This window comes from Megascapheus bottae, chromosome 10, assembly GCF_031878675.1.
Source record: "Megascapheus bottae isolate mThoBot1 chromosome 10, mThoBot2.hap1, whole genome shotgun sequence".
In the NCBI taxonomy this organism is placed as follows: domain Eukaryota; kingdom Metazoa; phylum Chordata; class Mammalia; order Rodentia; family Geomyidae; genus Megascapheus; species Megascapheus bottae.
In genome coordinates, this window is record NC_143518.1 from 54,321,057 (window position 1) to 54,347,748 (window position 26,692).

Here is a 26,692-nt window from a genome sequence, read left to right on the forward strand (position 1 = left end):
CCAACCCAGCGCATTCCAGGCACAGGGCTGAGTTTCCTCCTATGCTGGCGGGGGGAGTAACACTAAGGCCAAAGTGTGTCAGTGAGGAGGATATAGTTTTGACTGTTCTGAGTGAAAGGAATAAATAGGATGGATTGCTTCACTTAGTATCAGACTCTGGCAAAGCTCTAGAACAACCAGCAACCATAGCAAATTAAACTCATTTCCTTTTTAGCAGAATTATTACACTACAGACCAAAGGAATGCCATGCCCAAGTCAAAAGGCCTGGGTTTTATAAGGTATACAGACACAGTGTTCTGCCAGCCTTACGAAGTCAGTGAGCTGACAAAGCATTTAAACAATACTTGAAATTGCTATAAGTGACCAATAATAGAGTGTCATTTAAGGGAGGATCTAGGACAGGCCGCTGAATGCCAGCTAGAACGCTCTCTCCCCTCCCAGCTGTTCCAGGACCTTGGTAAGTCGTGATGGCAGCCCAGGTGCCCAGCTTTCTACAAAGAAACTCTCTGGGAAGATCTCAGCCACTCCCTCCCCCAATAGGACCAACCCAGTTGTCTCTTCAGAGAGTCTTCCAAACCCAACTTCTCTGTCCAGTCTTGCTCCTCCACCCCTACATCTCTGGCCCCATACACTTGACTGAACCCCGCTTTCTCACCTGCACGTTCAAACTGGTTTCTAGATGGCAGACTCTCTCACATCTCTTCCTAAGATATCTCTGCTGGATAACAGTGTAACACCCAAATGCTGATCTGAGTCCTTCCCAGATGCTGTCTCTAGCATTCCTACTCTTTAGCAACACAGCGAACTTCAGGACTCAAACCAGCCACACCTTTCCATGACTCCAAGTTTCAAATCCTCCAATACCCTCCTGCAAAGCCCCTTGGGCCACTTCCAGGCAGTTGAGTCCCAGTCCTCTTTGTTCCTCAACCCACTAAGAGGTGCCCGGGCCAATGTCTTATTTATCTTTTGATTCCAGTCCTAACCCAATACTTGGAATTTAGGAGGTACTCAATAAATACCTGCTTGATGACTAATCCCATAGAATACTGGTAATGACAAGCCAAGGAATGCTATCCTTGATTTATTCTAGCAATTCACCAACAAGCCATCTTAAAACATAGTAGACAACAAGCCTACCAAATTTGCATGTAAGAAAAGCTAAATATCTGAAAAACTAAATAAAGCAAGGAGTGATTTTTTTTTAAGGTTGCAATAAGAAGTCAGGCACTGGTAGCCCATTCCAGTAATCCTAGTTACTCAAGAGGCTGAGATCTGATGATCATGGTACAAAGCCAGCCCATGCAAGTAGACCCTTATCTCCAATTAATCACAGAAAAAGCCAGAAGTAGTGCTATAGCTCAAGTGGTAGAGTGTTATCCTTAAGCAAAAGAATTAGGGACAGCACCCAGACCCAGAGTTCAAGGCAAAAAATAAAAAGCTTGCAATCAAAGAAAATTCTCATTCACCCCAAATATATTCATGCCCAAGAAAGAAAAAAAACATCATGCAGGGCACCAGTAGCTCACACCTATAATCCTAGCTACTCAGAGGCTAAGATTTGAGGACTGAGGTTCAAAGCCAGCATAAGCAGAAATTGTCAAGAGATTTTCTCCAATTAAGCACCAAAGAGACAAAAGGAAAACTGTGGCTCAAGTGGTAGAGCACTAGCCTTAAGTTAAAAAAAAAAAAAAAGCTAAGGTACAGCAAAATGTACTGAGTTCAAGCCCCAGGACCAATAAAAAATAAATAAATAAATAAATAAATAAATAGGCTGTAATCCTAGCTACTCAGGAGGCTGAGATGATTATCAAGGTTCAAAGCCAGCCCTGCATAAAAAGACCGAAGACTCTTACCTCCAATTAACCTCTAGAAAACAGGAAGTGGGGCTTGGCTCAAGTGTAGGATGGTAGCCTTGAGCTGAAGAGCTCAGGAACAACACCCAGGTCGAGTTCAAGCCCATTAACCCACAAAAAAAGAAAAGACAAAGATCCAGGATCAGGATGACAGTAGTGTGCCAGCCAACAATTCAGAGGCAGCAGAACTACATACCACCTTATACCAGCTACCCCTCCCCCTGCAAGCTTCTCCAACTCCTTTAGTCTCTAGTTTCCACTGCTGTAACACAAGAATATTAACAGTATCTAGCTAACAGAGGAGCTGTTCAGTTAATAATGTAATTGAACTTAGAGCCATTCCTAGTACTCTCTTTTTTTAATTAAAGAATTTATTAACATTGACTTTTACATCATATTTCAAATTGTTTAACAAACGAGTGTTCAAGAAGGGAATCTCTATATACAATCGCTGGCACTTAGTTTTTAGAACATAATCAAAATTAGGCTAAGGTTTTGTATATCATAGATACATATTAATTTATGAAATAAAACATTATGTCTATAGTCATAGGTTTTTATGTCTATGTAGTTATGTTTATATTTCCAATAGCATGTCCATAGCATTGGGTCCTAGTATTCTCTTAACGTTTGTTGTTTGTAAAGTTACTTTCTAAGAAAACGGGAAGGTGTATGAGGCATCATGGTTAAAAGCCAGGACTCTTAAACTACACTGCTCTTAGGTCAAAGGCCAGCTTTTAGCTCCTAGCCTTACCCAGCAGTTTCACTTCCTTGTTCTCCACTGTTCTCATCCAGTAAATTAAGCTAATGACATATCTCTTATAGGTATTAATTTTAGGGCTATGTACTTTCAACTGGAAAAAAAACAAAATTAAATATTAATAAGAAGCAGGTAAAATAAACTGTGGTGAACCATAGAATAATATGCAATTGCCAAAAAAATGAGGTAGATCTACACATGATGACATCAAAAGTTCTTCAAATAGATATTCCTCCATGAAAAAAAGCAAGTTGAGGGGGTGGGGGAGGGAAATGGGGACAAAAACATGAGAAGGGGTATCAATGTGTTTGAAGTAATGCTCCTTCTATCTGGTGAATGTAATGTAACCCTTCTATTAATTACAATAAAAAATACCAAAAAAAGCAAGTTGCAATTTGATATGATACAATTTTTTGTATAATATTTTGGGGGTTCGGGGGCATTCACCTACATTTTTTGTTAATACAGGCTTTGCTTGGTGCAGTCATGTGGAAATATAAAAATGACCAGGCAAAGCAATCTTAACCATCATTGCAGAAAATCATGATTGTCCTATGACCTTTAAAATTTTGTCAAAATGGGTGAGAATGATTGGAATATGTTGTAAACTCAAGTGCAAATGTAATAATGAAAATTCCTTCTGTGTAGCTAATAAAACTAACATTTTTTTAATTGTCAAAACATTTAATTACTTTCAGGTTTGAACAAGAAAATTAAAAACAGCAAAATACATGTTTATGTAATAATTTAAAACATTAGTGACACTGAGAAAGAATGTTTCAGTTCTTTGTAAAAGTTTTATCCAGAGTCATCTGAATAGTGTTTGCTCTGTCATTATTTAACTTCCTTAATTCAGTAAACGTTTTTTTTTCTGTCCTTCACAAACTGCCAGACTTCTTTCTCTCTTGCATTGAATCCATTTCCATTGTTTTACCCTGTGAAACATCTCTCAACAGGTCTGCTTTTGTTTTTGTCAGTTCTGAGGCCTGAACTCAGGACCTGGGTATTGTATCTTAAGCTTTTTCTGCTCTAGTCTACCACTTCGGCCACACTGCACTTCCAGCTTTTTGGAGGTGGTTAATTTGAGTCTCATGAATCTTCCTGCCTGGGCTTGCTTTAAACCACAATCCTTAGATTTCAGACTCCCGAGTAGCTAGGACTATAGGTGTGAACCGCCAGTACCGGGCTTGGGACTGGTGTTATTTAATCTGTAATAATTGAAATCCATGAACCCTGAAAAGTAAAATAAAGCTTGTCTATCCAAAGAACACAAACTGGAAGTTTATACCCAAAGAGCTTATTAACTCCAGAAAAGCTACGCCGTAGGCCAGTCCCCATTTGAGGATAATTCTGTCCTGGAGAACATTTGGCAATATCTGGGAAATGGTTTGATTGTCACAACTTAGAGGGACAAGGAAGACGGCTACAAGAGGCATCTAATAAGTGTGGGGGTGTTGCTAATTAAGTCCTTTGAAACACAGGACAATGGTCCATAGCAAAGATCCATCTGGTCCAAAGATCAACAATACCAAAGCTAAGAAATGCTGCTTCAAATCTAAGGGGTGTGACTCAGTTAATTTTAGTAATAGCTTTTTCATCAGAGGGTGGTAGAGATTAAATGAGACCATGGCAAGTACAAAGTATGGGATCAATTTGTCAATATCCGAGTCTCTGGATGACTTCAAGCTGAGTGGCTTAGTGCCACCATACTTTTGTGCCACCCTTACAAACATGAACTCATCTGAGGTAACACTACCATCTGGCTGCTAAAGACCAGTTTCACCATCAGCTCATTATGGATCAAGTACCAGGATCAAGAGAGGAATGCAAATCCAACCACACTCCCTCCCCTGACACATCAGAGGTATAGTCTACATGCAGACTGCATGTAGGTTCCAGGGTTTCCTTCTAGACGACCCACTGCGAAATAAGAGTGTACTAAACTTCTGGGGCCAGGAGTTTGGCCTAGTGGTAGAGTGCTTGCCTAGCATGCACGAAGACCACATACATAGAAAAAAGCCGGAAGTGCTGTGGCTCAAGTGGTAGAGCTCTAGCCTTGAGAAAGTCCAAGGACAGTGCTCAGACCCTGAGTTCAAGGCCAGAAATGGCCAAAAAAAAAAAAAAGAAAGTACTAAACTTCTAGATGTCACAGCTCAGAGAGCCACCACACACAAGGACCCAAGTAATTAACTGGGAAACTGACCTGAAGAACGAAAACCCTGAAGCAGATGTGGGACTGGATGAATCCTGAAATTCTATAGGTCTGTCATAGAAAAGGTACTAAACTAAACTTGTCCCATTGTGACTCAAGAGAGAAATCACGGAGCCATTTCACAACAGTGGGGGTCAGCACCCTGTCCTGGGAAACAGCAGAGCAGAAACACACAGGTGAGCTCTCCAAGGGAATCCTACCTTCTTGGAAAGGGTGGGAGTTACTCTAGCCAAGCAACAGAGCCTTTTATAGCACTCGTGTTCTTACGTGAGGAGCACCAAGGGGCAGAGCAGGATCAAGAGGCAACTGCATTCCATAACCTAGCAATCACACTCCTAGGTGTTGACCCAAGAGAAACAGGTTCACAAAAACACCTGTGCAAGACTGTTCTCTGGAGCTTTATTCATCAGAGTCCCACACCGGATCAACCAAACGCCCATCCACAGGAGGGCAGACAAACAGAATACATCCTGTCTATACAGTGGAACTCTGCTTATAATGGAAAAGGAAAAAAACTGCCAATACATGAAACCACATGGATAGACTTCATCCAAGAATACTTACTGATATTATCATATTATCACTCACAATATCACTATCTGGAAAAACAGAGGCTCTTCTACATTTCCACCATGACCAATTTGTCTAGAAGAGGTAGGAAGGCAGAAATGATACATCCCCAGATGATGGAGGAAGAAGGGGCCAAATCACTTTCTTCTGCTCCCTCTGTACCCCTCATCCAGCTCTGTGAGTGCAGAGCCTCCTCCCCACAGCAAATCCTGAAGGGTTACAGCTGCTGCTGCTCCAGGGAGCCTGTGAGTCCACAAGGAAAACCCAGCAGATCCAGCAGCAGTGGCTCAAACTGCTGCTTCCCACACCAAAGCTGGCCCACCCAGCCAGACGTGGGCAAATGGAGGGTGGGGGCAATAGAGCACAGCATCTGCCCTTTCTCCTGGAACAAAGGACAGTGTTCTAGGGTCTGGGCTTGCTCCTCCCCCATCTGAGTGTCAGGGCCTCTGGCTGTGGCTGAGCAGACAGGGAGTAGGCCAAAGAGGTAGGAGATGAAGGACATATCGACCTAGTTCTACAGCGGAGGACAGACTAACCCCCTCCCAGGGGGAAGGAAGAAAAACAGCCAGAAAAAAAGCACGAAGGAAGAAAATAGCCTCCTTAGAAAAAATAAATAAATTTTTAGAAACTGCAATCAATTAATCAAACAAATATAGGAAATTCTAGCCCAGCATTAATTACCCTGATGTCTCCAAACCCTGAAAATGCACAATCCCCAGGAAGAGCCACTGATTCCCAGCCTACAGTTCCATCTGTCCCTGGTTGCCAATTTCTTTAGAAAGAGCCATGGCTCCAGGCAGCTGCCCCACAAGGGCACTGTGGCCTGAGATGGGCCTGCACCATGCTCTGGGAATCCCCTTGGCTGGATTTGTTCCAACCGAAGAATCTAGAGGCCTCCCAGGCATTTCTCAGGAAGCTAGCCATCTGGGAATCACTCATTTCCTCAGCTCCAGCCATCCCACCAAGAGTCTAAAAGCAATTCCACTCTGGACACTCTAATTTAAACAAACAAACAAAAACAAAAACAAAAGATATTGATCTACTTCACAACTCTAAATCCTCAGCTCCTCTAAATAATGGAGAACTCAGTGGCTTTCTCCCCTAGTCTACCCTCCAGAAGCCCTCCAGACAGTAGAAAAAGGAAGGAAATCTCCAGCCTACCTGAGAAAATTCCCTAGCTGCCCCTCAAGAGCACACATGCATACACGCGCGCGCTCACGCGCACACACACACACACACACACACACACACACACACACACACACACACACAATTTGTCCTTGTCGGTTATCTTCACCATCAGAAAAAGAGAAAGATAAGGGACCTGACTCCAGCTTCCCCCTCACTTCCAGGATTAGTAAGCAGCTGCCTCCAGGCCCTGGCCCCTCCCTTCCCCAATACTGAGAGGCTCTGGACAGCCTGGCCTCCAGCAGGGTGTCTGCCGACTGCTCATTCACCCCCACACCAAAAACTGTGCTTCCCAGGCATGACAGATGTAGCTGTTATTCAGTGTTTCCAAGCCAAGACAAAGCTGCTCCAGAAACATAAAGCCAACAGGGACAGGAACAGAGCCACCTTCAATAGAAGCCACCTGCCAGTCCCTCCTCAGCCACACCCCCAGCATACACACACACTCACGCACATACACCTTTTCAAACCCCTCCAACTGGCACTGGCACCAAGTCAGGTGGTTTTTTTCCCTTGAATCAACTGTATTGCCATTTCTCAAACAGCATCCCATCGGATATTAATACATGATATGCTCAAAGTGGTTTTAAAAAGATTCTGTCACTGCAGAACTTCTCAGAGCCTTTAACATGGCAATGTGCAGGGCCTGCATGGCTCCTTGTTGTATGCCCATGGGACCTCCACACCTAGTTCCTCTGCCCTGTAAGGTATATAAGAAATACTTTGCTGACACGCATTCCCTCCACAGCTGCGGGCAAGCAGAGGAGGGAACGCATGAATGGACACACCAGCAGACAGCTAGGATCTTCACTACTCAAGCCCAGTGGTAATGAAGCTTTGGCGCAGACCATTAGACAGTCACCCAGGAACAGACTGGGCCAAGCATCACTATGCCAACCGAGCTGTGGATCATCTGTGCATACGTCACTAAGGATAAGGAAGGGGTCCGGCCCCAAGATGAGCAAGCAGGCTTTATTTCCCTATCTAGCCCTCCCCACTCCAGACCTTACCAGCCATTTTGTACTTGCCTCTAGGGTTCCTGGGGTGGTCACACTTTCTGTACACACCTGTGGCCAGTGAGCACCTACCACTATCATCATGCTACATCAGGGGGAGCTCAGCCATCACCACCAACCCCAATTCCAGTAGGAAAAAAAAAAAAAACCTGAAAGGAATCAGGGGAGAAAGGCCAGTAGAATTTGACCAGCAAGGGGGCCCTGGATACTTCCCACTCAACCCTCTTAACCCAGGGCCAGGACCTGGTGTCAGTGGATGAGTGGGAGATGCTAGCAGACAGGACACAAATCTTGGAAGCTTCAAATTCAAACTACGTACCACAGATTTTCTTTTGGACACTTCCCCTCAAGAGGAACTGTCAGACAGACCCTAGTTTGGGGTAGGAAAAATAGAGCCCTTGTGCCCCAGGGGAAACTTGCAGTAGTAGGTCTTTTGCTTTGCTCACAATGAAGGAGACCAAGGAGCTCTGCAGCTAAACACGGAACAGCAGGTGTGCCTTTCCCCCCCAGACACTCCCCCATACACACACATGCAGGGCACTTTCTGGCCCCACCCCACACATAGAAAGGTTGGGACTGTTCCTGGAACACACACAATTCTCAGAAGGCCTTCAGAGGGGTTGCAGGTTGTGGTTAGCATCTGGGCCACCATCAAGAGGCGGGGAATTCCTTGCACCCTAGCCCTGCCCTGTGAGGGTAGGAAGGAGTGTGTAGGGAGCCCTCCCACAACCTGATTAGAAAACAACTTGAGGCATCAGAGGCTGAAATGTGCTCTCGTTCTAATTTTCATATGTGCGCTTTATCACCTTAGTACAGATGCCAGACTTTATTCCTTCCCTACTTTTCTAATTTCTCTTCTTGTCCTTTTGGAACATAAATCCAATCTGCAGATGTATGTGCTGACAACCTATCTCTGATTGCCTCCCCCTAATACCCCAAACAGCAAAACCCCAAAGGTCCCTTCCTAACTAACTCCTCACAACACCCTCTCACAGTCCCACTCTTTTTCAAGGCTACAGAGCTCCACTAATCATTCCAATTATCTCCTCTAACTGGGTGAAATTATGTTTGAAAGTAGCTGCCTTTGAAGCTGACACTTTAATACTTGATTTAAAACACTTTATTGTTTAAATACCAGTTTGCCTGAGGCAGCCATGCCTCCTGCCCTCCCTGTTAATTATCAGCTGCTAAATAGCACTTTCTGCATTGGAGCTGAGAGTAAAGATGCTGGTACCACCCAGGAGCTTCCAGTTCCCCAAACAGCCAGAATCTGGTGGCTCACACCTATAACACTAACTACTCCAGAAGGCTGCGACTGAGAATGAGGTTCAAGCCAGCCTAGGCAGGAAAGTCCATGAGACCCTTCTCTCCAATTAAACACCAAAAGGCTAGAAGTGGAGCTGTAGCTTATGTGGTAGAGAGCCAGCCTTGAGCAAAAAATCTAAGAGACAATGCCCAGGCCCTGAGTTCACATCCTAGTACTGTCACACACATGCATGTACACACAAGTGGATCCATTCTTGCGATGTGTACTGTACTTCATGAAGTGTCAAGCAATGAGACAAAGCTTGTCCTCCAAAGCTATCTACTAGGGAGGATAAGGTGGTGACTTGATTCAAGTTCAGAGCAGCCATGCAGGAAGGGTGAGCATACACCAGCCCCTCTAGTACAGTTGACTTTACAGTGTGTAGGCAGGAGAAGTCTTACCTGAGCCTCGAAGGATAAATACAAGTCAACAGAAAAGATGCAGAAGGATGCACACATGGAGCCCACAAAAGATGAAGATGAGTCTGTGTATGTGGCAGAGCAAGCAAGGGTGAAGGTGGAAAGAAAGGGCAAACCCAGCTGTGCCTGAATGGCAGGTTCAGGGGTTTGGATTCATACTGGAAGTAAGGGAGGCCAGAGAGGTCAACTGCAAGTCTCTAACTATGAGACATTTGTAGCCATATCTGTCCAGGAATAAATGGCTAAGCCACTCAGTGCTTCTGAAGGAAGCCAAGTGCTCTGGAAGGGCAGATGCTAACCAGGAAGACTAACAGCAGCAGGACACACACAGGTAGACAGTATCTATCCATGCTCCCTGGGAACCCCCTGCTGAGATTCAAGCCATTCTGTTTCTCAGCAAAGCCTGAGAGACAGAAGGATCCTGGGAATGATAGTGCATCTGTGCAGTGACCGAAAGCCCTTGGCAGATGAGATGCCCTTGAAATACATGGCGACACCAGGTTCCAGGAACATGGCACTATGGCATACTCTTATCTAAGGGGCATAAGGTAGAAGTGACATGCTCTGAGAGGCTCTGTGAAAGCTCTGCAGGAAAAATGACGGGGTTTGTGGGGGAGGTTTTTTGTGGAACATGGGGCTTGAACTCAGCCTGGGCACTGCCCTGAGCTCTTCAGCTCAAGGCTACTGCCCTACCTTTGAGTCAAGTCCCACTTCTCATTTTCTAGAGGTTAATTGCAGATAATATTCTCAGGTCCCTTTGTTCTCTGGCTGGCTTTGAACCTTGATCCTCAGATCTCAGCTTCCTGAGTAGCTAGGATTACAGACATGAACCACTGCACCCACCAGTGAGGGATTTTTAAGAGGTCAGGGAACCAAATTCTTAATTTAGTAAGCATAAAACTATCAAAATATTAAATATTTTTAATATCTAGGGTTTTATATCACAATATTAAGTATTTTTCATAGCTAGTTTTTTTTTATCTCTAGGGTTTTCTTTCTTGAAAGGAAATAAGCACCCTATGACTGGAGGAATACGAGCACAGCTTAGACAGACAGGTGGTTGCCAAACCCAAATGATTCTCACTTGGGAACACACTAAAAATATACACTTTCCTGACTATCAGCCTTGTATCGCCTAGTTCTTGGTAAGATAAAGCCTGTTGCCCTGGAAGCTGGAACTCCAAATACTACTAGCCAGGAGTAGATAACACCAATCTGCCTTAAGAGACACAGGGCTATCTGTGTACATGAGAGGAGATGGGGGAGATAATGGTTTCAAATAAGAGGAGCAAAATGCCTTTACTAAGATGGCAGAGTGGCATATAACCATGATCCTAGCTACTCAGGAGGCAGTCAGATGGAACACTTGTTTATTTGTTTGAGGCTAGAGGAATGGCACAGTTGGTAGAGTGCTTATTATAGCATGCGTGACACCCAGGGTTCAATCCCCAGTACTAATAATTTCCTTCTACTCACCTGCTCACCTAAACCTCCCATGACCTTCCCCAAGGCCCCTTCCAGCTCAGACTCTCTGCCAGAATGTGGGGTGATTATCTCAGAATCCTGGGCTAAGAGAATGTTCTGTGGCACGGAATGTTCTGTGCTGCACAATACAAGGGCTACTAGCCAACTACTGGGCATCAGAAACAGTGCCACCGAGGACCTAAATTTTATTTTCTTAGTGTTCATTGAAACAGCCACTGGGGTTAGTGGGGATCACACTGGCAGGTGAAGCTTCCTGTGGATCAGGGCTTATGCATACTGGGCCACGCCCCCCCCCACCCCCGGCTGCCTTCCTTGAGTACCTCTCCAAGACAAAAAGGTCAACCTCAAAGAAAGTAGTGGGGAAGGAAAGCTCCCTGCTTCCTGAATCTGAAGCATCAGGTGAGTGTCTCTACAAAAACTCTCACCCCTGAGGACTTTACCCTCTTCAGCCTACAAATGCAATTAATACCCATCTAGAAAGGTCCAGCTTCCTCCTCCTCAGAGATGGCCTACAACATCCCATAGTTGACAAAAGATGAAGTTTCAGAGCTGGGTTACACTGGAACTTTTTGGCCGAGTGGAGGTACAGAAAGCCAGGGAAAGGAAAGGAATCTCCCATCAAAGAAACACTAAAGATAGCAAGTTCCACGGTTTCTTCAGACCTCCCTCAGAAGTTTTCTTCGGAAAAATGTCTTTTCTGTACATTTCCAAATACAACTGGATGTCTGCCCAGCTACTGCATAGAGGCCAAAAATCAAACATGACAAAGGGATCCAGATGAACATGTGTGGTCTTCCAGCTTTGACAACTGCCTCCCTCACACATTTTGGGCCCTTTATCCCAGACTCTACATAGAATCTACAACCATGGTGATTGTCAGAACTGAGACACAAATACCACCTCAACCTTCTGGGATACCTTATAAACACAGACAGAAGAGGCAGCAAGAGGCCTCAGGTGGGTAGCTGGACCCACCTGTCCTACTTGAAGCGCTCTTAGCAATGAGGGAGGGACAAGCAGCAAGCTTCCGGGCATGTCATTGGTGCATCTGACCTCTGGCTTGGTCAACAATGGGTAACAATGCTTTTTCAGGGTTCCCTCTGTCCAAGGCTGCTTCCCTCTCTGGAGCTATGACTAGCCTGCTGCAGAGATAATCTCTCAGAAGAAGGTATAGATGGGGAAGAAAAGCCCAGGAAGACTACCTGTAAAAAGCACTGTTAGAGGGGCAAGAGGGTGGGAAGGAGAAAGATAACGATTCACCAAAGACTAGATAGACACTTTTTCCAAAGTTTCCTCAATAACCGTTTTATTTTCTCCTCCTCCTTACTCTATAAAAGGAAAGAAGGAAGAAGAAAAAACATGTTGCAACTTCCTTCATCACTCTGAAAATGCTCAAGAAAAACCAGACCTTCCCCATTGCTTCACTTTCCCATCAGCCCTGCCCTCTGCTCACCCAGTTCTAGAAATGAAGGAAGCCAAGATGGTCAGAGTTTGGGGATCTTGGACCATAGAACCCTTAAGTCTCCCTCAACACAATATGTCTGTTCCTGCTGCTAGCAGGCTAAACACAGATGTAAAAGGATTGTGTGGGGGGGGGGGGCGGTCATGGGGCTTGAACTCTGGGCCTGCATGCTGTCCCTGAGCTCTTCAGCTCAAGGCTACCGCTCTACCCCTTGAGCCACAGCCCCACTTCCGGTTTTCTAATGGGTGATTGGAGATAAGTGCCTGGGCTGGCTTTGAACTGAGATCCTCAGATCTCAAGCCTCCAGAGTAGCTAGGATGACAGGGGTGAGCTACCACCTTAACATGGCTAAGGATTTTTTTTCCCCCCAGCATTGGGGCTAGCGTTCAGGGCTGCGGGGGGCACGGGGGGGGGGTCTATTGGCTTTTTCTTTCAAGGCTGGCACTTTACCACTTGAGCCACACTTTTTGCTGGTTACTTAGAGATAAGAGTCACTGAGCTTTGTCTATTCAAGTTGGCTTCCAACCAGGATCCTCAGTTTTCAGTCTCCTAAGTAGCCAGAATTACAGTCACCGGCCACTGGCCTTTGGCTTTGGCTTCAATCACTTTATATACTACTTATTCTTGGCAGTATATGAATTTATAAATATTTGATGATAAGGCAAAAATAGCTAGGTCAACCTAAGTACTGAGTTATAACGAGGTCAAGTGAAATTTCTAGGTTCAAATTGCAATACTGTGAATTATAAAGAAACTATCAGAATTAGGCACGCTCATAGTCAGATATGGTAACACATGCCTATAACCCAAGCACTTGGAAGGCTGAGGAAGGAAGATGTGGAGTTTAAGGCCTGCACAGCAAGACCAGGAAGAAAAAAGAAAAAAGTGGGCTGGGAATGTGGCTTAGTGATAAAGTGCTTGCCTAGCACATGAAGCCCTGGGTTTGATTCCTCAGTACCACATAAACAGAGCTAGAGTACTAGCCTTAAGAAAAAGAAGCTCAAGGATAGTGCCCAGGCCCTGAGTTCAAGCCCCAGAACTGCCAAAAGGAAGGAAGGGAAAGAGGAAGGAAAGGATGGAGGGAGGGGTAAGGCCCTCTCCTCATCTATATAGCCCCTAACTTTGGTATCTGCCATTCTTTCTGCCAGGTGCTCCCTTCTTCCCAAAACTATGTCAAAGACTTACTCAAAAAGTCATCTCCTCAGTAAAGCTTTCCTTGATCTGCCATTTAAAGCTGCGTGGTCACACATACACTCTCAGCATTTCAGAACTTCCTTACCTGTTCGTTTTCTCTCTTGTACAAGCTGTGCCCCTTAATTGTTCTACCTTTTCTTACTAGACTGCAAACTCCATACAGATAGGGTGACACTGTTACCTGTTTCATACTTGGCTATGTCCCCAGAGCCTTAAAAATAAAATACTTAGCACTTATTAGGCATTCAATAACCCAATAAATAATTACCAAGAAGTGAATTTTTCTGAATGTTTCTTTTTCTGTTAAAAAAAAAAAAGGAAAGAAAAGACTCCTACTTTGCAGTATTATTTCAAGGACTTTACAATGTCTGATACATAGTTTCAACTTTGCAGTATTGTTTCAAAGACTTGACAATACCTGATACATAGTATCAACTTGATAAAGACTTGTTACTAATCAAAGAAAGCTTCACAGAGTTGCTAATCTTCCAACAGAAATCTGAACTACAGACTATTATATGTATCAAAGCCACTCTGCTGCTCTTATCTATCCAGGGGAAAGCTGCAAAAGTCATTCTTGGCACTGCTAATTAATTTTTTTAAGCAGTCAGTTGCTTTGTATCTCAGGGGACTAGAAGGCACCCTAAGGCAAATCCTGCTTAGGAGGACAAGACTCTAGACTCAGCTGTTAGAAAAATCTACCCTCATTGTTCTAAATTCCTCTCATCTCATACAGCAGAGGTGTTGAAGGGTCTAAACCCATGGGGATAGCCTTGACTATTTCTCCATTCCAGACTAATCCTGCCATCTGGGCCTCCGGATGGCCAGTCAGCAGGAAAGACAGGAGGCAGGCAGAGAGGAGAATAAACGTTTACAAATATTGGATGAATGAATTAAAAAAAAAAAAACAGGCAAGAGAAGAGAGTAAAAGAACCCTGGGAGAGGATGGCTCTCTGCCATTAGGATTCTGGGATCGAGCTGACCAACATTAGGTCATTTTTGCAGATGTAGGGGTAAGGCATCGGTGAAGAAAGGCAGAGCACAAGTCCTCTGAGGTCCAGTCGGATGCTTTCCATTGATGAATGAAAAAACAGAATATATTCCTGACAGGTTCTGGGGCCACATGAGTCAGGTTGGGAGCCAGATCGCTCAAGTTTTCTAACCTTTGCAAGTGTGACTGCCCTGCACAGAGATAAAGGACCTGTCAGTTCCAAAGTTCTAACCTCAATCAGTGTCAGCAAGCCAATGTCACTGCTGGTCCCTCTTGCAACACCTAGGCAGAAGACAGATAATCAGGGACTGCATCAGCTGTCTCATCTGGGTATCTGGAACTAACCAGAAAATGCCAACAACAGTAAGAAAGTTCCACATCTGTCTCCCCCTCAGTTAAAGGGGCAGATGGGTTATCTCCTAAACAGGAGGAAAAGCATCCATTTTTTGCAGGTCTCATACAAGAATGAGGACTCACAAAAACACAAGGTACCTCCCCTGAGTCAGCAGATCTGAGTGGCTGGAAGGAAGAGATGTCCAGAAGATTATTCTGAAAGCAGCTGCCAGCAGACAGGAGGACAGAGTCTGACATGGTGTCTGTGCAGGATGGGGGGCAGGCATGTCTTTCACTATATCCTAGCTATTTCTCAGCCCAGCCCAGTGCTGTCTCAATCCCACAAATGCCAAGACAACACTCACACTGAATTTCTTCTTAAATGAGGGTATAGTCACCATGTGCAAATAAGAGGATGCAAAAAAAAAAATGGTCCTTAAAGAATTTAAAATCTAATCCAATGTCTAAACAAACACCTTGCTTGAATGGAAGAATGAAGTTATAAATGTGAAATCTCAAGAAATGCCTTAGTTTGACTAAGAAGGTCAATATTTTCTCTCTTCCTCTCTCTTTTTTAGTTGTGTTTTCTTTTTAGTACTAGGGATTGTACTCAAGACCTTACATAGGCCGAGCACTTTAACTCTGCCACTGAGGGACCCAACCTCCTGCCCCCAAATTCACTTACATGTGCAAGCATTCATGGAAAGCATCTTTGGTTCAGGATAGAATAGGTAGAAGACAGAAATGGAATGAAGGTGAGAAGCAAGGAAGATGCATGTGGGGGGTGGACATGGAGGGGCTGGAAAGGGAGGAAACAGACATTTAGGAAAAAATAGCACCAGATCTGGCAGTGATTGGGATATGTCATATGTTCCATGGGCAAAGCAAGCCACCTGGAGGGGTTAAGCCAGGAAGCTGCATGATCAGAGCTGGGTTTTAGGCAAACTACTCCCCCTCACTGCATGCCAAGGGATTGAAAACTCAGACCTTCATTCTACAGCTGGACATTTCTCTCATTCACCCCACCCTCACCTCAAACCCAATTTTATTTTCTTTCAGAATCTGAGCCAAGGTAATCAAGTCCATGAAGCAGGACAGTTTGAGACCCAGGAGAGGGAGCACCGCTGCCCTTTCTCCTCCTCTCGAACCCAGAGAAGACAAATGGTAAAAGATACATTAAGATACAGGCATTCACACACCACTGAGACCAAAGGAGGATATTCTTAGGAGAGGATCATAAAGGCATGGCACCTCTGTACATCTGATCATATAAAATAACACTTATCAAAATGAACTCCAGAAGCTGAGAATTCTGGGGAGTGGGGGAGGCGCCACTGGGCAGAACTGATACCTATGAGCCTGGCAGTCAGGAGTAACAAGGCACATTTCTGTAGTAATCATTCACAGAGCAGGGTGACTATAGTTTGTTCTCACATTGACTGACCTACCTGCCAGGAACCTGGGTACCAGCAGGGAAAGAAAAAGGCACAAGCTGATCCCTTGCCAGCTTCCAGAATACAGCTCCAGGGCTACCAAACACCTGCATTCCTAAGATGCTCTGCATTCCACACCCCAGCGCCTTCAAATACCCTTACTAAATGCCCCCCACCCCCACCCTTTGAGTCCTGGAGAAGCCAAGCTTGACAGGCATTGGCAGACTTCCCTGGAAGTGTACACCCCCACCCCCAGCTCTGAGGAAGCCTGATCTTTAGAATCCAATGAGCCTTCTCCTAAGAATTTACAGAGGCCAGGAAGGAGGTGAAGGCAGGGAGAGAGGAGGGAGGGCATGGCTCTTCCAAGGACATACAGGGACTCCTTGTGTCAGAGTTAAAAATAACCACGAACAACTACACCCAGCTCCTGCCCTCCCAGAGGCCAATGGGCCTTGGCCGTGAAGTCTCTCCCTGCAGAGAAAATGAGGCTCAGAGAACGGAAGGGACAGACAGTTAGGGAGACAAGTTGTGGGTATATCTTCACCGAAGTCCCACCTCTTTCCTCCAAATAAATGCTAACCCACAAATCTGACGTAGAGTCCTCTTGGGCCATGATTAGTACCAGCACCTGTCCAGTGACTAGAAAAATCAAAAGGAAAATGCCAAAAAGGAAAATGCCTCTGGCTAAGCAGGCACTCTGTGTCCCTCCCTCATCTTGCTCCATGGGGTCTCCAGGAGCCCTAGGCAGTAGAGAAAGAGGACACTGCTCCATGGACGCAGATCACCAATACTTCTTTCCCTGAAGTTAGGAAAGAAACCCCTGCTGTTGGTAACATTCTGCAGGTGGCTGAGCTGAAACAGTCAAAGGGGGCTGTGGTCTGACTTAGGAAGAGGCCCCATGAGCCAGTCTCAGTTATTCTTGGAAACCAGTAAGATGAGGTCATGCTTTAGAATGTGGTAACCTGAAGCCTCACACTGTAGAATGGATAATAAAATTTAGCACCAGCACAAGAGGACAAGCAGATAGCAAGCTCCATCCCAGAACAGTCAGTGGGGGGAAAGGGCAGGACGGACTGGGCCCCCATAACTTCTAGCCAGGTGGCCTTCTTGAAGGTGGAGCATGGAGGCCACCAGAGCAAGCAAAAGACAACAATTTTGAAGAGTTTGTATACTCTCATGGGCTAATCCCCTCTCCCCTAGGGAATAAGACAGGCAGATCCACAGACCCTCTGGTTCTGAACTGCTCATCAAGCTCAGGCTGGAAGAGGAAAAGGGAGAGGGAGGCACAGGTGACAAGTGACAGGAGTGTTCACAGGATGGCAGGAAGCCTTGGGACAGACCAGGGCCTAGCTAGAAAAGGACTGCAGCAGTGGCGGGTTTATTTTTAGCCACTGGGCAGAGGGGCTGAGTAATGGTCCTGGGCCCCGGGCAGGAGGCCAGACTGCAAGTGGCCAGTATGAGCTGGCAGCCTCCTCTCAGTACAGATAACCAAGATGGCAGCAAGGTAGTCACCTCGATTATCTGCCATAGAGCAAGCAGGGAGCCTAAGGTCAGCCACAGGATGAAGGCACAGCAGTTGACACAGGGACAGTCAGTAGGCCTTCTCTGAGATCCCATCCTTCTCTCCAGGACTTAGAGATCTCATCATTGCTTCAGGTACAAAAGAAGAGTAATCACAGGGGCTGCATGTGGTAGCTCATGTCTGTAATCCCAGCTACTCAGAAAGTGAAAACCAGGAGAACAGAGATCCAAGGGATAATTAGGCACTAACCAGTAAGTAGGGTGTGGAAATGCACATTTGTGATCCCAGCTATGGGGAAGGCATGAGTAAGAAGACTGTGCCAGCCAGGCAAAAAGCATGAAACCCTATCTGAAAAATAAAGCAAGAGGGACTGGTGATATGACTCAAGCGTTAGCACCAACCTAACAAGCACAAAACTCTGAGTTTAAACCCCCAAACTGCTTTCAGTCATCATCATTATTATAGAGACAAAGATGCCTTTAAGCGCATCTTCTCCTCTGAGACAGAAGATGCTTCCAAGGGGGGACCAGAGTTGCCACTTTAGGCCACCTCTAGTTCTTCACTTCCCAAATGAGTCCAATGGCCAATGGCCAGAAGATGCTTGAGGAAACCCTGGGGAATAGGGTGGCCACAGCCTGGCAGTTCATACAGAGGAACATTGCATACAAGCAGAGGTTGACCTTGGGTGCCTGTCCCAGGCTCTGTCATCTGCTAGCTGGCATACACAGGTGTTTACTAGACCAGAGAATCAATTCTTCAAGAGCCCTACAATGCCAGAGGCCAGGCCCAACCTCAGGCGCCTTTCTTCTGTGCCTCTCTTTCTCCTCCAGCCAAGTTAGATGACCTGGTATGAAGGATCCCATAGAATAAATGTCAGAGCTACACCACTGCATTCCCTTTGAACAAGCAGGAAAGAGCAGATATCACCAGGGATTCCCTTCTTGCCTTTGCTACCTAAGACTCCAGAACTCTCTTCTGACCCAGCATTTTCTGGGGCTTAGTGAACCTGATCAAAAAATCCTCATTTTCTTATCAGTCCCTAGCTGTTATCTCAGATCAGTCCCCAGTCCATGACTATCTCTATAGGCAAATTAAAAGAAATGGAATTCCTAGTGGATCACATCTGTAATCCTAGTTCTCAGAAGGCTACGATTCAGAAGAGTGAAGTTCAAAGCCAGCCCAAGCAGAAAAGTCAACACGATTCTACAGAAAAGTCAACCAACTCCATCTCCAAAATAACCATCAAAAGTCAGACTGAAGGTACAGATAAGATCATCAGGTGTAGAGGGCCAACTGAGTATAAACCCCAGTACTGGAGCGTGAGCAAGGAGGAAAGGCTCCTTTGAGTATACTCAGTCCCATACAAAGGTAATGGTTGGCAAGTACACACTTAAGACTTCAGCCAGGTGTACCTGAGTGGGGCATAGCCCAGCCAGCCAACTGGCCCTGAACTGCCCACCAAGCTCAGGCAGTCACCTTTGAACATTCAACACCAGGCTCGGTAGCTCACACCTGTAATCCTAGCTACTCAGGAGGCCGAGATCTGAGGATCAAGGTTCAAAGCCAATCCAGGCACTTATGATCATGAGACTCTTATCTCTGATTAACCACTACAAAACAGGAAGTGGGATTGTGGCTCAAGGGGTAGGGCAGTAGCCTTGAGCTGAAGAGCTCAGAGACAGCACCCAGGCCCAGAGTTTAAGTTCCATGGCCCATTAAAAAAACAAACAAACAAACAAAAAACTACCCATCTTCAAATAACAAAGGAGATTAGAGTCAAGAAAGCATGGCACTCCTCATCTCTACCTTAACCATCATGACACTGAGATGGGAAAGAAGGCCTTTCCTATCCACATTGGATGCCAAAGCCTGTCCTTTCCCCATAGCTGGCTGGAACATTTTCTAAGCCTTCATACAGGGGAGAGCACAGCTAGTCAATGATACTAACTACTGAGCAAACTACTATTAGACATACCAAAATAGCATCTACCCTGGCCCAGATTCTGCTGAGGGTCAGACGAGCAAGTCAACACCTTTCCTGAGGGCTCCTTGGCCCCTGGCCTCCAGTGCAGCCTCTTCCACTAGCCCATACTGTCCATGCTCAGTGGCTGCTGCACTCAACCCTCAGATGGGCACATGGAAGCCTGGGAAGTTTAACCAACCTACTCAATATCACATGATCAGTTCATTTTTGGTGTTATTGTTAGGAGGAGGGGGATTATTTTGGAAGATTTTGCTTGTTTTGCTTTCTTATCTAGCATATAACCCCTAGAAACAAGCTCATTTATACTTACTTTTATCTGTATTTCCATACAGATACATATGTATCCATACCTCAAACTAGAATCGGCACAGCACGTCTCACTGCATTAATTACCTGGTATATATTAAGATATACAGGGGTGTGCCCCTTCTCTTTACCAATGTCTCCCTCTTACAAGGTGACCTACGAGGAACATGACTCTCCTATCTGGTGGTTCAATACAGCTCAGTTTCAGATAGTCACTTCTGCCCCAGCATAACAATGCTCTAGCAACCCACAAACTCAAGGAACTCAGACCAAGAGCAGGTCTCCAGGTCTCCAGAGACATGTCTCTGATGCCAACACTAACATCATGGTCATGCCACTGAAACTTGGTGCTCCAGCCCAGGCTTGTCCTCAGGGAGCTGAAAGGAGTCCAAGGTGTTGACTTCCCATGGCTTTAGGTGTAAGTCCCTTCACCTCTGGACCTTACACCTTTGCCAATAGCAGCTGCAGCCTATGTAAATAACTCTGCCCTGTCCACCCACCTCCCTCCAAGTCACAGAAGCATCTAGAAAGAGGCAAAACAGGGAAGGAGAAAAAAGAGAGAAAGAGAGAGACCTCACATGACCCCTAGAAGGGCCTGATGCAGAGGAGAGGAGGTAGTACAGTGTGAATTCCTGTGTCACCAGAAGAGAAGCCTGGCCAGGAGCACGCACTGGTTCAGCATTGTGAAACACTCAGACGCAAATGCTGGTGACCAGCTCCTTCCCACTTTGGCTGACATTCCACCTGGCACAGGCCCCTCACATCCCTGAGCTCTGTAGGTGACAGGGCCTTTGGCCCCACCTCCAGACCCAGAATGTTGCCAAGCATAAAGTCTGGAAGCTTGGCTCCTCCAGCCTCCTCTCAGTCCCTGCACGGGCTCTTACATAGAATTATCAGCTGAGGATGGCCCAACTTCTTGGGTTCCAAGACCTCTAAACATTGTTTCAGCCATGGGTACTAGTATTTTCTTCAATCTACAAAGGAACCTTCTGTTTCCCACCAACAGATCGTCCTGAGATCCCAGGAGAGCTTGTTCTGTTCCCTTCTATCAGCCAATGATCCCCAATCTTAGCTAGATAAGATTTTCAAGCTCTACCAATACCAAAGTCCAGAATTCAAAAGGATCGTGAGCTTTGATTCTGCCCCAGTGACAGAAAAAGCCTGCTCTGGTAAAGAGGTCAGGGCCAATGATGATGTATCTGGAGCCTTCTCCCAACATAGAAATGGAACGAAACTCATCCTTCACTCAAAAATTCATAGTCCCACTCAGTCACTGGGGGCTTATGCCTAGAATCCTAGCCATTCAGGAGGCTGAGATCTGAGGATCATGGTTGAAAGCCAGCCAGGCAGTAGTTCCACAAGGCACTTATCTCCAATAAACTACACACACAAAAAGGCTAGAAGTGGAACTGTGACTTAAGTATTGAGAGTGTTAGCCTTGGGCAAAAGAAGCTCAGGGACAGTACCAGGCCCTGAATTCAAGCCCCAAGACAAGCAAAAAAGAAAAGAAAATGAAAAAGAAAGTACAACCCTTACAGCCCAAGACCACAGTGATTCTAAACTTTTCTTTAAACATCCTCAAGCCCCTAATTCAAAATCTGTTTAGATACTGAGGGGTAAAGTTGGCCCTTAGCAATCTGGACTCCTGCCCCTCTTCTCAACTCTAGCCATGACCTGCTTTGCCGCAACCTCCAGCAGACCTACAGTCCTCAGAGATGTCCCTTTTCCAAAGTTTCTTCCTAATCATAACATTTAGCCCAATAAAACTTTCAAGGCTCAACTTTCTGCACTATTTGACTTGTGGTAAGCAAGTTGAGTTTCATTCCTTCAGATTAATTAATTGTAATATTAACAATCACACCCTAAGGCTCCAGATTACAACTGTTAATTTTTGCCTTCTCCAAATTGGTTAGAAGGTTGGTGTTTGATAAAGCGTCTCATTACACGATACAAGCTGGCCTCAATCTCTTGATCCTCCTACCTCCACCTTGCAGGGACTGGGCTTACAAGTGTGTTCTACCAGGCTCAAGTAGTTTTCTTGACCTCCAAAATTTTATAGGCCACTACATACAACTATATCCTCCATGGGAATACATATATACATACATGTATACTTATATGCCTCACTACCTGGAACCACACTAGATATAAAAGAAGCTGGTTATCTGTGAGACTTTTCTTATCATTCTACCCAGCAAACCCCAATAGGAGATATCCTCTCCCCTAGCCACACTACCTGTCACAAACTCACAGAACTAGGGGTGCTGACAGGACACTGCCCTAATGGGAGATGGGGGAGGGGAACTGGGCATTTCCCTCTAAGAGTGTGCAGACAAAGTATGACATATACGTGGTCTTCATGACACCCAAGGAAGCCACAGCACACTGTGACCTGGAGAGGGAGGCCTGCAGGAGAAAGGGAAAAGAAAGTACAGGACCTTGTTCTTCTCATGTACGCAATGGAAAGATAAACAGAGATAAGTTATGACAACATTCTATACTTTATAAAGCAATAACATGCTTCACCTAATCAGCATTGCGCAGCAAGACAGCAGGATGGGTTTTAATTAAATCTGTTCAGTTAATCGAGAAAGTCTCCATGACACAGAGGAGTAGAAAGCATCGCAGGAAGCCATGAGGAAAATAATCAATTAATACACAAATGGGTTGGGACTATGCGTCTCTACCAAAGAAAGCACACAATTCCTGTATTCTTGTGCAAACAATAACAAAATCCCAAGTAAGATTTCTATCCAATATTCCCTTAAAAGGGGAGGGAAGTGAGAAAAGAACAAAAAAATAGCTCTTCACTACAAATCCAGAACTCATAAAGCTGTTGAGGTGCCTTGGAAACTGTGCCTCTAAGTTATGGCAGAGGCAGTGGGCCAGGGCCCACTGATCAATAGTCAGTGGAAGGCCTGTGGTCACAGTGACTCCACAGATGCTCTAAAACAGCAGCTGTCCCCATGCCTGTCACCATAGTTAGGAAGTAAGGAGAAGCCTAAGACTGGGAGTCAAGTGACCTGGGTTCTAATCCTGCCCTTGGACAGGTGAGTGAGTGGCTATGTAACTTTGAGCAAGTCACTTGCTCTGGGCCTTGAAAAAGGAGAGAGTTGGGATTAGATGAGAAGACATCTCCCATCTTCTGGAAGTGACTCAGAATCCAGCAGCAGAGCTGATGAGGCACACCACAGCACCCAGCGGGAAGGTGAGCTGGGGCATTTCATCATCAACTCTCCACTGTGGAGGTAAACAAGCAACAAGGTGAGCTTGGAACTATGTTTAAAGCACTGACTTCACTTAACAGGGCAAAGGGGTCACTATGATGTAGGACCAGAGCTCGTGGCCAGCAGCCACCACTTTCCATCAACTCTCAGGGCCACCTGACAGTACACATCTAAAAGTCCATGACAACTCAGCTCCTGTCCCTCAGCTCTGCCCTAAATCCCCAGGAATGGGCTCAAACACCCTGCTGAGTGGAGGTCGCTTCCATTCCTCTCAGCATCCACTGGTGGGGTCTCCAGTCCCACAGCCCCAACTGTAACGTTCACCCTTATCATCCGAAGGTTTAGAACATCCACTCACTATTCAGCACCTAAAGTTAATCAAAGACAAGATCTAGCAATCGCTTTAGTATGTGTCTCTGGAACAGGATTCTTTGAACCAGATTCTCCCACAGCTGTAATTATGTCTTAGCCAATATTTGGATATGAAAGTGCTGTTGACACTTCTGTCAGTCTCCAAGTGCCTCATCCCTCCTTTCTTCCTCTATTATTATGTGTTCACACAAAGATGTGTGGGAAATCTACAATTGAACTTCTAAGATCTGGGAACAAGCTGCCTGTCAAAACAGACTCTGACTTCAAACTTCACCCCCTTCTTACTGGAGACATATAAACTATGAATGTTATTTAATATACTGCTAGATTTTTTTTCTTTCAATATTATTCAAGGAGCAAAGAAAAATACCCAAACTTCTCTCCTATTAGTTACAATAGAAATTTGAATGACCACTCAAAAGCATTATAGAGGATGTGTGTGTGTGTGTATGCTAAAAATAAGAGTTGAGATTCTGATTCTTTATATTACTTTCCAACTATAACAGAATGAGTGAACAGCCAGTGTCCCCATACTGCTGATGGATAAAGGCAGATGGCATCTCAGAAGGGCCAAAAAACTCTCCTGGAAAGAACATCTGTCACTTTCCCAATGGTGCAGGTTAACTGTGGTCAAACTATCCACCCACCTCCAGTCCTCAAGGTCAGAGCCACTGTCAAGCCACACAACTCCTCCCCTTTTCCCCCTCACAAGCAAGGATGGAAGGGAGATTGAAGGTAGGCTTGCTACAGTGTTAATGACAATGATTAATTTTCCCTGGACAGTCAATACTAAGTAATAACCAAAATCCCTCAGCAAGTGCTTATAAAAAAAACCAAAGAAATCCTAACAGCTCTGAGAATGGATGCAGCAGGATAAAAATTACTTCGCAGGCCTTAAAATCTAGACACTGTGGGCTGGGAGTTTGGCCTGGTGGTAGAGTGTTTACCTAGCATGCATGAAGACCAGGGTTTGAGTACTCAGTACCACATACATAGAAAAAAGCCAGAAGTGGTGCTGTGGCTCAAGTGGTAGAGCTCTAGCCTTTAGAAAGCCCGAGGACAGTGCTCAGGCCCTGAGCTCAAGCCCTGGTATTGGCAAAATAAATAAATGTTTTTAAAATCTAGATATTGTACCAGTGGGGGGGGGGGGGGAGAAGGGGAGAAAGAGAGAGAAAGAGAACACAGGAAGTATTTCTCTCCTCCAATCATTAAAGACATCCCAGGGAAACAAACTTAACAGGTGACCTTGAGAGATGTGGCCTGACCTGAAACCCTTCCAAGAAGTGAAGCCTTTTGGTGACCCTCACTGACTGGGGACCATGCCACACCTCCAAGTGCATTCTGTTTCCCTTCTGTTGCTACTTATATATCCATCCTCCCTGTACGAAATAGAGAGGGGGGGGGGACACAGACAGACAGACAGAGAGAGACAGACAGAGACAGAGAGGGAGGGAGAGAAGGAGGAGGGGTGGAGAGGGAGAAGGAGGGAGAGAGGGGAAGAAAGGGGGAGGGGGAGAGGGAGAGAGAGACAGAGACAGAGACAGAGAGAGACAGAGAGAGAGAGACAGACAGACAGAGAGGGAGGGAAGGAAGAGGGGTGGAGAGGGAGACGGGAGGGAGAGGGAGGGAGACAGAGACAGAGACAACAAACAGGCACACAGGACCCATGGAGACAGAGAGAGTGAGAGAGAGACAGAGAGAGAGGGGGGGGGCGCGGTGGGGGAGGCTGGGTTTCCCCAGTCCCAGAATAGCGTTTCCTCCCGCCGCCTCTCAGTGGCCCGGGACTGACTGGCCGTCTCGGGGAGGTGGAGGGAGCGCCCGGCCCGGCCCGGCCCCGCGCCCCGAGCCCCGCGCCCCGAGCCCCGCGCCCGAGCCCCGCGCCCCGCGCCCCACGGGGGCCGGAGGCGGGAGGGGGCCGGCGCTCGGCGGATCCGCACGGCCCCCGCCGAGTCCCCGCGCGGAGTCCCCGGCCAGGCCCCGGGAAGTGAAATCACACATTCCGCCTCCCAAATAAGGAGCGAGGCCACACGAAGCCCCGCGACCCGACTTCTCCAAACCCGCCGGCCCGCCGGCCCCGCGAGTGAGGAGGGGTCTTTTGTGCCCGCGGAAAAGAGAGAGCGAGGAGGAGGAGGAGGAGGAGGAGGAGGAGGAGGAGGAGGAGGAGGAGGAGGAGGAGGAGGGAGGGGAGGACTCGCCTCCCCGAGGCGGGGTGGGACCGGCGGCCGAGCCCCGACGCGGCCGCGCCGCCCCCCCCCCACCCAGCCCCGCGTTCCCGGACCCGCTCGGACCCCGCCGGCCCCGCCGGCCCCGCCGCCGCCCCCGCCGCCCGTACTTTGAGGGCGAACTTCTCCTGCGTCCTCTTGTTGAAGATCTGCAGAACTTTGCCGTTGATGCCCAGCCCCAGGACCTGGCTGGTGACCTTGTAGTCGTCGATGATGGCGTTCTTCTTGATCTGCAGGCTGGACTTGACGTGGAACTGGGGGAACTGCGGCGGCGGCGGCGGGGCCGGGGCGGAGGCGGGGGGCGGCGGCGGCGGCGGCGGCGGCGGCGGGGGCGGCGGGGCCGCGAACGGCAGCGCCGGGGCCTGGCCCTGCGAGCCGCCCGACAGCATGGTGCCCGCAGGCGCGGGGCCCGCCGACGCGCCCTCCTCCGGCTCCGCGCGGGGCCCCCGCCACCCCCCGCCCGGCGGCGGAGAAGTTTGCTCCGGGCTGGAGCCGGTTTCCCCGCCCCGGCCCGGCTCCAGGCTCGGCGGGTCGCGGGGCTCCGTGGGTCCCGCCGTGCGCCACCCGCGCCCACCACCGGCCCTGCCGCCGCCGCCGCCTCCGCCGCCGCCTCCTCCTCCTCCTCTTCCTCCTCCTCCCTCCCCCCCGGGGGGCCTGGCGCTCCGAGGACGCGGGACGGCGGGGCCCGGCCGGGGGGAAGCGGCCGCACTACCTACAACCCAGCCCCGGGGCCGGCGGCCGCGTCACGGGCTCGTCTGCGTCCGGGGCCGGTCCTTAAAGGGGAGGGTCAGGGGGCGGGGCCTCGGGAGGGGCGCGGTGGGGGTGGGGCGCGCCTT

The 26,692-nt window shown here is 47.2% G+C and overlaps 1 protein-coding gene across 1 annotated transcript in view; it reads right to left on the minus strand.

The window, feature by feature from the left end:
• The window catches only part of Mapkapk2 (MAPK activated protein kinase 2), a 41,036-nt gene extending 14,582 nt beyond the window's left edge, over positions 1–26,454 (minus strand). The window contains exon 1 of the mRNA XM_090341309.1: positions 25,967–26,454. Coding sequence (XP_090197435.1) covers positions 25,967–26,245 — 279 coding nt within the window. The 5' untranslated portion in view covers positions 26,246–26,454. The remainder of the gene's footprint in view (positions 1–25,966) is intronic.
• Positions 26,455–26,692: the final 238 nt, after the last annotated feature.